Source organism: Lolium rigidum, chromosome 3 (genome assembly GCF_022539505.1).
Source record: "Lolium rigidum isolate FL_2022 chromosome 3, APGP_CSIRO_Lrig_0.1, whole genome shotgun sequence".
Classification (NCBI taxonomy): Eukaryota; Viridiplantae; Streptophyta; class Magnoliopsida; order Poales; family Poaceae; genus Lolium; species Lolium rigidum.
This window is the reverse complement of record NC_061510.1, coordinates 369,547,098-369,558,264: the sequence shown is the minus strand read 5'-3', so window position 1 is coordinate 369,558,264 and position 11,167 is coordinate 369,547,098. Positions and strand designations below refer to the sequence as shown.

At 47.1% G+C, this 11,167-nt stretch overlaps 1 protein-coding gene and 1 pseudogene across 1 annotated transcript; one reads left to right on the top strand and one right to left on the bottom strand.

The window, feature by feature from the left end:
* The first annotated feature begins 461 nt into the window (after window positions 1-461).
* Window positions 462-2,880, top strand: LOC124700512 (annotated as a pseudogene).
* A 1,482-nt stretch (window positions 2,881-4,362) lies between these two features.
* On the bottom strand, window positions 4,363-8,056 carry LOC124704260 (deoxyhypusine synthase-like). Its single transcript, XM_047236502.1, has 7 exons — window positions 7,811-8,056; window positions 7,053-7,220; window positions 6,696-6,914; window positions 5,923-6,006; window positions 5,384-5,489; window positions 5,082-5,317; window positions 4,363-4,753 (listed from the first exon to the last, which is right to left on the bottom strand). The coding sequence occupies exons 1-7, from the start codon at window positions 8,039-8,041 to the stop codon at window positions 4,667-4,669; spliced, it is 1,131 nt and encodes a 376-aa protein (XP_047092458.1). The 5' UTR covers window positions 8,042-8,056; the 3' UTR covers window positions 4,363-4,666.
* Window positions 8,057-11,167: the final 3,111 nt, after the last annotated feature.

Here is an 11,167-nt window from a genome sequence, read left to right as displayed (position 1 = left end):
CCAGGAGCGACAGCAAGACGAGGTACGTCAGCATTACTAACCCACCGATCAAATTGGAAAAGTTCGCTAATCATATGACCTCGCTCTGTTCTGTGAAGCTTAGTCGCGATGAAATTCCGCTATTAGTAGCATTTTCTTATCAGATATCCTATGTTATGACGTCTGGATTAAGAGGGGTTTTGCCCAACTTTGTGTCTTCTATTTTTTCCCAAAAAGATGATGGTTATGTTCTCAAAATCTGGTTCTGGTCCAGATACAGTCAAGTCGGCAGTAGTAGCATTTCAATGTCCAAGAAACGATATGCTGAAATAATATCTGAATGTCACATTTACGAGTTGGGGCTATGTTGATTTAGAGTCATGTTACTTGCAAAGATTATTTGTTTATTACTCACTTGATCTCCTCATTCACTGCAGCTGATGGCATTGGTAGCAATATATGGGGATGATATCTGTGAATTTGAAAAGAAAGGAGGGCTTCGCTATTTTCAGGTTTCCCGTGTTGTGCTGGTCGTCAGTGATGTTTAATCTTGCTGAATTTGTTCTTCTGTTTTGATGAGTTCTTTTTTTCAGATCTATATACGTTACGACTTGCCTGATGGCACTGAAGTGCGCGCTAAGCTCTCTTCAGCTAATGAAAATCTAGAAGGTGAAGATTGTCCTGATGATGGTACAGAAGACAACGGCAATGAATTCTCTTACATTTACAATGTCGAGTACCTACCACCTTTGATATTGACATGCCTGCTTCCACGGTCCTATCCAAGCAAAGACCCCCCATATTTTACGATCACTGCCAAGTGGATGGATGGGCCTAATGTTACTCAACTTTGTGAGATGCTTGACACCATTTGGGCAGAGCTGCCCGAGCAGGAAGTGATATATCGGTGGGTTGAGTGGGTACATAATTCTTCTTTGGCATACCTCTGGTGTGACGGAAAAATAACGTTAGGTCCAGATGTTCCAATGCAGAGAGCAGATAATTGTGCAATCTCAAGAAGTCTCCCTTTGAAATCTGTAATCCCTTCAATGCTCAGTTACAGTAGTAAGAAGCGATATCAAGCTTTTCTTGAGGATCTCCATATGTGCATGATATGCCTCAACCAGAGCAAAGGTATGCCTTTTTTCCTTGTCCAGTTATGGCAAAGATTATTCTCTGTTTTTTTAAGATGAACTGTTTTAGCTCCTTGGAAGAGAATAGTACTTGCATTATGGCGTCCATTGCATACTGTTCTCTTGTTGAACTGTGACGTAGTGGTAGCTAGTACCTGGCTGAAATTTCCATGATTCATACTTCATAGTAGATACTATTACAAATAGGGGGACCAGTTATTACTTTCTAATGAATCTTCCTAGAGCACCGAATTACCTTCATAGATGTTTGCTCCCCTGTAAACTAACTTTAATTTTGAAACCATTAGGTTCAAACTTCATTGAGCTTCCATGTCAACACTTGTTCTGTGTGAAGTGCATGGAAACCTTATGCAGAATGCATGTGAAGGAAGGTTGTGTATTTAAATTGGTACGTATGCCCCGAAACCAAGTGTAGCTCTTCCATTCCACCGTATTTGTTGAAGAGACTTCTTAGCGAAGAAGAATTTGAACGCTGGGATAGGCTTACTCTTCAGAAAGCTCTGGACTCGATGTCAGACGTTGTTTACTGTCCAAGGTGTGGGATCGGTTGCTTGGAAGATGAGGATAAGAATGCGCAGTGTCCAAAATGTTCATTTATCTTCTGTTCATCTTGCAAGGACCCACGCCATCTGGGGAAACAGTGTCTAACCCTAGAACAAAAGCTGCAGCACCCGCAGGTAGATATGCACCTGAAATCTCTTCTGTATTTAGCATCGTTAGGAGGCTTAGATTCTCAAGTCTCTAGTAGTGTATTATGTTTCAAACCTGCATTTGTAGTCACACTGTGCAATTTGTGCTCATCTTCCTAATAGTGTGATGTTACCGCTGAAAAAAAACCTTTCCGGTAAATTCTTCACTGATACACCATGCATTTGATACCTCGATGCTCCGGGGTTACATACTGTCTGTTGTAGAATACTGACATGATGTAACTGAATATCTCCCACCCTTTATCTCTAACTTTATGTTTGCAGAAGTCACGTGGGATGATTGCGAGGGAGATGGTGGAGCAAATGTTGAGCATAAGAAAGCTTTATGGTGATGCTATATTTTGTCCAAATTGTGGAATAGCAATCAGCAGAACCGACGGGTGCAACATAATGCATTGTGGTAACTGTTATCAGAGCTTCTGCTTCCGCTGTGGCAAGGCCTCCTGTCGGTATGTGCCTTTCATGCAGATCATTTTTTTAGTTGTTTCATGATATATCTCTTTTTTTAAACTAGATGATATATATCTTTCTTGAAACAAGAGAAGGCATTTTTTGCATAACTATAGCGCTAATCCGTCTACTGTAGGAGCTGCGGTCTCTATGCGCCTAGGGAAAATGAGCAGACAGATTGGCAGAGACGAATGGAGAAGTTAGAAAAAGAAAACCGCATGGCTCAAAGGCACCCGGTGGGCAGTATCGTCAAATGCCCAAAGTGCCGTCAAAGAAATTTCAAGGTAATAAAGAGGTCATACGTTTCAATCTGCATCATATGGCATGAACATTTTGTTCCATTACTCCATTCCACTGTGAACAGTTCATAGAGCACTAATTTTTTTCCCTCACTATGCATCTAACATATGGCCATATGCATCCAGGGTGACGACAAATATATCTTCTGCTGGTCGTGCCGATTCACCTATTGCACACTCTGTAAGAAGCGGATCGAGTTCACAGGGCCAAATAATGGGCACTGGGGCTCACTGGAATGTGTGGGGCTCAGAAACTTGATGTAAGATCGGATATGTGCTCCCATTTTCTGGATCATTATCACTCCGTCAAGGACCACACAATTTGTCTAGAGATCGCAGGTGCCCAGATTCTGATGAGTAACGACACTGGACTCTGCACTCCGGGAACTTGTTGACATAAGAAGATGCAAGGTGGTGGATAATTAGGGTGACTTCTTTTAGGCTTCTGCTTCTGCATAAGCTAGCTTCTAGAAAATGGTGGGGAAAAACTGTGGTGGCAAGAAGCTACTAGAAACTAGTTCCTCCTATTCTTTTGGGCTTCTATACATTTAGCTTATTTGATGTATTGAGTTGTGAAATATCTGTAATAACCCTAGATACATAACAACATCAGTAAATCGATCTCATCATCCACCATATCCAGGGAACAACTAATCACAAAGATCAAATCATTAGCATATCATCCATTCATACTCAGATAAGATTGGGCATAAATTAACCATGAATTAGATCTTGGAAGGAGACGCAAACCACAGCCACGGGGCGGGGGAGCAGGGCGAGCGGCGGCGCCTGCAGGGGAGCAGCGGCCGGCGCCTGCAGGGGAGCAGCGGCCGGCGCCGACGATGGGGTAGCAGCGGCAGGGCGAGCGACGGCGCCTGCAGGAGAGCAGCGGTCGGCGCCGACGGCGGGGGAGCAGCGGCGGCATGGCGAGAGGCGGCGCCTGCGGGGGAGCGGGCGAGCGGCGGCGCCTGCGGGAGAGCAGCGGCCGGCGCCGACGGCGGGGGAGCAGTGGCCAGCGGCGGCAGGGCGGAACCCTATGTCCCTATCGCTCCATGTTGACCAAGCTCACGATGCGGGGGGCGTGTACCGTTTCGTTTTTTTTTTCTTTTTTTTCTGTTGGCCATCCGGGAACTTGGGGAGTGGCAGTTTCGTGTAAATTCCACTCAAGAGGGGGGCTATTCTATATACCGGTTCGGCTCTCCGATGGAGAAGCCCGGGAAACTGCTCTGGACCAGTTTCTGGCTATAGATACGATTGAAGCTTCCCGGTAGGAATAAGCTGGCCCAAAGCTGGAGTCATCTTTTGGGCTTCAGCGGTCCACGACCTGGAAGCCAGCCTAGAAGCTGAAAAGAAGTCAGCCATATATGCCACAGAAGATTTAATAAGAACATAGAGGAGAGGTGTAGTTACTGAAGCCTGATATACTTATATATGATCGAAAACTCTGGCATGTAATTTCGACTAGGGATGACAATTGGAGATCCTAGTTTTTTAATATATCCACCGGATGCAAACCTTGCCTATATTCTGCAGTGCGTATCAGTTCCAACTCAAATTATAGCTGCTGCATTTGCAAATTTAAAACAGAGAAAATCATCATACAACACCCAGTTATGTATGGTCGAACTCTGCCATGTAAATGTAGTGTTGAACTGTTTCGAGGGTATGAACAGAGCACAAACGGACGTAGTGCTATCTGAAAGAAAATTGACATGCGGGTCATTTGCCTCCGCGAATTACAAGATATCATCTTGAAAAATACATTCTCCGTGCTGTTTGAACCTCACCAGATAGAGGCACAAAACAATTGTCCATTTCCTTATCTTGTCTGTGTCAGACACCATCTGAACATACAGATGAACAAAATGTATTTTGCCACTCCATACATAATCTTACTGAAAGATGCAAATGGTACTACAACCTCAGATGTACAACAAAGGAAGATGCCGCTAACAGTGGTACGTAGCAGACGAAAACCTTCCACTTTAAGCCCGTAAGCTTCAAAGAGTCCAGGCAATCGGGTGGAGATCAATACAAATAATCAGTGCAAGGTCCTTAGTTTGCCTTCAGAAATTTAGTTGGTCGGATTTGTGCCATGAAACCTACGCGCAAATGTTGCGGCAACGAGCAATGGGAAAGCAATAGTTGCATCACAATGGACCTGCATTTCCAAAAGCTGGTATGTTAGAGTACAGTAATAATCAAATGTGATGTATGACATCATTGCATAGCATAATTATGTTTTTGACCCATAGTATCATTAAACCCCGAGGCTGCAATAATATACAGTGCAAAAGTTGATGATAAATCAAGATGGCTTAGAAATTAGAGCCAGGCAAGACCATGAATACAATTTTTCTACAAACCAGCTGCAAGACAAATCAGCACGTGCAGGATTTCTTTACTAACATGAGTCTAGCAGTATGCAAAACACAAAACCAAAAAATGTCTTATACGGAGTACTTCTGAAGGTATGCATGTAGGTATACCTTCACAGGTTTTGCTGAACCCTTGATCTTTCCCCATGAAACTGCTTCATCTGGCTGTGCTCCCGAGTCACTTCCATCGAACTCTTGAGCTGTGTTGATGTAGACTGCATAATCTGCACCATTGCGGAACATATTTGCATTGCATATATGATGCTTTGGAAGGCCTCCACCAAGAATGATGACCCCTGTCTTTCTTGGGCTTGCATGAATGGCTTCACCATTTATGAGCCTTATATCTGCAGAACGTTCAAGCATTTGAAAATGAAAACAAAGTAAAAAACAAAGAGTACAGTGGAACTTACCATGTACAATGTCTACAATAAGACCAGGATTGCGAACTGCATGACAAAACAGCATGTCTCCAAGTGATCCATCAGTCAATGCTGGGCAGTATACAGGAATATTGTTCTGGTCAATTTAACTGAGTCAGCACTATGCGACTTGAGACTTTGCACAAAAGCTCTTGAAAGTAAAAAAAAAAATTCACCCAACAGTAAAGTGAACACACACAATAAGGGTAACGGCCTGGCAGGCAGTCACTGAATCATGTTTACATCTGTTAAACTATGACCCACTTCAGATAAAATTAAGAATGGTTCAAGCATGGCTACTATTTCTGGGTAAAATCATACAACTCAATGATGAAAATAATATTAAGGGTGAAATGACGCCCATAACAGACTAAACCCCCACAAGATTCTCAAGTAGATTAATTCATTTTCCTAAAGAATTATCCAACAAAGTTATTTACAAACTTCTTACATATGATCAGCATTTACACACTTCTGTAGAATTTTTTATAACTTGTAAGAAAACAAAGGTTTAGCCAAAAACACGTTACCTTGTATGCCCAATAAAGGTAGGAGCTTTCATCATTTATTTCTTTGCCAAGACGAGCAATCACCTTTGATGGTGTCCAGACATTCTACAGGTAGCAAGAAATTGATGAAGATAACAAAAAAAAAAATAAGTTGACACTGAAGCTATTACAGCGAATTCCCACATTACAAGTTGGAACGTTCTCACTTAGATTTCAGAAATTTGTGCAGAAACTTATATAGCATGATACACACATTACACTCCCGGTATTGCATACCATGTACTCATTGCTAGAAAATTACGAAGTGATTACTCCAAAGGGCGATGGTAAATAATACATCTGAAAGAAAGAAACTCGTGGAGTCAATTTACTACAATAGTGTTCAAGTCAGGTAGAATTCCAATTTTTTCGTATCTTTATTTTAACACGTGAAAAAACAATGTTAAAATAACTTTTAATCGAAATCAGTTCCATTCTTTTAACAAAAAATCCTTCCTGACTTGCTGCTTAATTCTGTTTCAGAACAATAACTGGGTCCCATTGAACGAGGTTCCAGAGATTGTAAGAGAAGCATATCAAGATTATATCACTAAACCCAACATATAATTGATCTAGTCGTACTCATGCATCTTATGTAATTAACCCATGACACGCGCAAGGAAGCGTAGCCACAATCCACATTATTTGCGGATTTCGGTTGACAGGGATACATGGAACCAAAATTCAAATAAGTTTTTAATATAAAATTCAAACAGGTTGTTACCAACTCTGTTTAAATCAGGAGGTATGATTACCTCACTAGATTGTTCTTGTAGCATCTTGTCGAAGATTGGCATGATCCAGTTTTCAAACTTGCAATAGTTATCATTGGGCACCAACAGATTTCCTATCCGATTAAGTCCTTTTGACCGCAGCAGTGCCCCAGGTAAAGAAAATTCACCTCGGTACGTAGGTGCGAGGCATTTTATGAGGTCTTCCTCTATACCCCCAGCAGTCGCAACAATGACATCAACCTGAAGAACATATTTTTGTGGGAAAATAATGGATTAGGAAATTAGTCACCAATGGCTATGCACTAAACTGCTAAAAAAATCTCTATACGACTAGGCATACTTCTACTAGATAAATTCTTACAAAGCTGGAGTATTTACCATGTGATGTTGAACTAGAAACCGGATTACATCACGTATGCCAGAAGACACAAGGTTTGAAGTGAAACCAAGAAATATCTTGCACTTGACAGATTCTCTGTATTTCGGGTCAAGTTCAGCTTCATCACAATCCTCAGTTGGCTTCTCACGGGACAACCTCCAATCTAACTTCATTGCAACCAAACACAAGGAATGAAGAGTTAGTAAAATGTAATGAGTGAAGCAAAATCAGCAGAATTTTAGGAAAAGAACAAGTTTCTGAAGCATGCATGGTGATGACAGCTGACAGACATCCCTTCATGTAGATTGCTCCCAGCTTATTTTATACACATACTTTGATTAAAAGTTCCACACACCGCCTTGTTCAAATTAAGTATCAATACTAAGGTGAATGAAGAGCACTCATTTATGCGATCCGGTTGTTACTACAAATACTCAGGAGTATCGGAGATTTTGTACTAAGTTAGTACTAATTTTTTACTAAGCTTCTGACACTTATTATGGATCGGAGGCAGTATTAGTTTTGGGGGGAAACAGAGCACTCATCAGCTTTTCATCTCGCAACTAATCCAACTACCCACACGCAGCAGAAATATACTTCCAAGTCAAAAAACAACAGGATGAAATTATCTGCTTCACCTAGGCTTGCAAGCTAAATGTCCACTTACAAACTACCTACGGGCACGGCTAATCCCACGCTCAAAAGGAAATTTCTGGCAACTGAGGGGGAGAAAGGGAAAAGCGGGTGGCGCACGTACCATCTGATTGACGACGTCGATGGCGTCGCCGAGGTGGGAAGCCTGGAACCCAGTGGAGGCGAGCGACCCGAGCAGGCCGTCAAGGCCGAGGCCGGCGTCGTTGAAGTCGGCGCCGGCGATCCTCGTGAACCGCGACTCGTCCAGGGACTCGGACGGCTTCAGCACGATGGCGCGCACGCCCTCCAGCGGGTCCGTGCTTCTCCCTCCGCCGCTGCTTCCCTCGCCGGCCATCTCCGGCGAATCCCCAGAGCCCGAGTCGCCGCCGCCGCCGCGCAGTGAAACAAGCTTGGGTTTCTCGAATCAGGTTCCGCGCGGCGGCTGTCCTTCCGGTCTGCTCTCTTTCTCCTTTATTCCTTTGCTGAGATGGACATTCTCTTGGGCTTTCTCGGGCTAAACATTTTGAGCTTCTGATGGCCCAAGAATGGTCTATTTGGAACAGTACGACCTATACGCAGAGATGGTTTTTTTAAACATAAGGGCATCTCCAGCGGGGGTACGCATTTTAGCTTCCGTTTGCGTCGGCCAAAATGGTCGAAATCGACCGCGCGTCCGTTTGCGTCGGGGGTGGCTCCACGACGCATTTTTTTTGGCCGAAACTTTTTTTAATACATGAAACATAATTTACATAGTTAAAACATGAAAAAAAACCCTAACGCCTACTGCCGCTCCTCGTCGCTGTCGAGCACGATGAGCTCTGGTATCACCCACGGCCAGTTGCCATCCGGGGGAGCGTACGCCGGGCGCGCCGGCGGTGCTGGAGGTGGAGGAGGCGCCCGTGGCTGCGGCGGTGGAGGCGCCCGGAGCCGCGGGCTGTGGCAGCGGTGGAGGAGCCCAGGGATATGGTTGTGGCGGCGGTGGAGGAGGCGCCCAGGGCTGCGGCTGTGGCGGCGGTGGAGGAGACGCCCAGGGCTGCGGCTGTGGCGGCGGTGGAGGAGCCGCCGAGTCCTGTAGTGCCAGTCGAAGGGCTTCATCCTCCGACAGGCCCGGCGGCATGACGCCGGTGGCGTACCGGGGCAGCGACGGCTGCACAGGCGCGTCGTTCTCGGAGACGAGGACGCCGAGCTTCGCCATCTCGTTGTCCGTCATGTTCTCCGGGAACTCGAAAACGCGGCCCTCCGCCACGGCCAGCTGCCATTCGTGGAAGACGGCCGCGACGTAGTCATCGTTGTCGTCCTTCACCTCCTCGTTATGGTACGCGAGCGCCTCGATGTAGTCGCCGTCGTCGTCGTAGGCGGCGTAGGCGTCATCGTCGTGGTCGTCGCCGCCGCCGTCGTCGTCGTCGTTGTGCTGCGCGCGCGTCGCCGCCTACTGACGACGCCTCGGCGCTTCCTGTCTTCGTGGACGAGTCGGCGGTGCAGCCCCGAAGGGGAAATCCCTGTCGCCCATGAAGCCCGCCCTTCTTCTCTTATCCGTCTCGGTTGCCAGATACGTACGCCAGGTGTCGGAGTCGACGGCGTACGCCGGATCGGCGCGGAGGTCCGGCGGCAGGTACCGCCTCCTTCGCCGGATCTCCACGGTCCGATCAGGCTCGCTCGCAGGGACGGGAAGGATGGGCACCCGGCGGCAGCTGAGCCGCTAGCCGCCAGGCAGTTGCACGCTGGACCAGGCCTCGCACGGCAACCATTTGCCATGCATGATCCTCCCCAGCGTGACGGGGAGCGGCACCCTCTTGTTGCCGCTGCCGGAGGCCTCGAAGTCGTTTTTCTTCCCCATGGCGCTGCGGCGGTGGTGGTGCGAGTGGAGGTGTGGGGGAAGGAGGAACGCGGTCGGTGGTCTTAAGGGCAGCCGCGCGCGGGATACGATGACATTGAAGCCGACGCAGAAGCCCAGCCGCCGCTCGCCAGTGCGCGTGCAGAACAGGCAGCCGCGCCATTGATGGCGAAGGCTGCGGCGCAGACGCGGAAGCGCTGACCGCCTGAAGCGATGCCCTCGATGCAGACTCGCTGCCAGGCGGGCCCGGTGGGGAAGCGAGCGGACACTTTCCGCGTCCGCCGAACGTCCGCAGAGACGCAAACCTGGCGCATATTTGCGGCAGGTTTGTGTCTCCGCGGACGGCCCGGTCACTTTGCGTCGCGTCGCTGGAGAGGGTGCCAGACGCATTTTCGGTCCCCGCGTCGCGCCGCTGAAGATGCCCTAAGGCAGCTTTATCTCCATCTCCATCTCCACTAATATAAAAAAAACACAAAGCCGGAGATCAAAACAATCACATCCATTCAAACAGCCCATCCAACGGTGTAGGTGAGTCCAATGTTGAGCGCAGCAAGTTTAGCCCTAACCATCTCCACTATCTCCCCAACGATCCCCACCGATCAGGAGCTTTAGCCCTCGACATGTGTGGCACTGTGGCCGAACTGCCGTACTTTGGCACAACCGCTCCCCACCGCCGCGGGACTCCCCTCACGCCTCGCCGTGGTTCTCTCCCTCTCTCTAGGCCTACAACAGCAAGCGACGCGCGGCTCTACCTATCTGCGGCTTCTCGCCGGAGAACGGCCGCCGTAACCCGCTCCTGAGCGCCACGTCTCTCCCACGCCTCGGATCGCCTCTCCCCCCTCTCAGGGTCGCCGGCCTCTCCCTCCTAGCCAAGGGGAGGAAGCTAGATCGGGGCGCATGCATCGCAAGTCGGCAACGTCCGCTTTCGCCGCTGATTTCCACTACGCATGGATCAGGTACATTTCCATTGATAGTCCACGGGCCAGAGGCATGAGCCGTCTCCATCTTCATGGACCTCATTAGGATCAACAACTCTTCGTTGGCCTTCAATTCCTGTGCCGCCATCTCCGTCGCAGTGCAGCTTCATTTGATCTATTTTTCAGAGTTCAGAGAAGATGCATACATAACAGAATTGTTCCTTTTACACAATCTTGTTGATGCCGAGGATCAACTAGATTATAGTTGGCAAATGTTACTAACATTATACCTGAACTAAAGAGTTGAAAACATAAATTAAAAGTGAAGCAACCTATATTTCAGGTGTACAGCTTGTTGTAAATGCGCCCCAGTATGTGTAGTCTGTAGGATCTGTGCTCATGAATACAACTAACTTTCTTCGAAGCATTATGAACCTACACATGCATGGCGGAGCTATCCTTCCCTAATCTGTCCACTGATACCACACGTCTGATCTTTCTGTCGTCGGTGACCAGCACGTGTGGCAGAGCACAAGAAGAAAAGAAAGGGCATGGAGACTGAAGAGAGCAGACTGACGGTGCGGGAAAAAGGTAGGGATGCAGTTCGAGGGGTGGGGTAGAAATGAGAAGCGATAATTTGCCACATATTTGATAGGTATGTACATTCTCGAATACACTATCATACTAGGAAAATGCTCATGAGCTAGATTTAGACTAAAATGCAAATGAG

Coding starts and splice junctions, on each gene's coding strand:
- LOC124704260 (XM_047236502.1), bottom strand. CDS start 8,041: ATGGCCGGCGAGGGAAGCAGCGGCGGAGGGAGAAGCACGGACCCGCTG. Junction 5,318..5,383: donor TATTGTAGACATTGTACATG/GTAAGTTCCACT, acceptor AACGTTCTGCAG/ATATAAGGCTCATAAATGGT. Junction 4,754..5,081: donor GTTCAGCAAAACCTGTGAAG/GTATACCTACAT, acceptor TTGGAAATGCAG/GTCCATTGTGATGCAACTAT.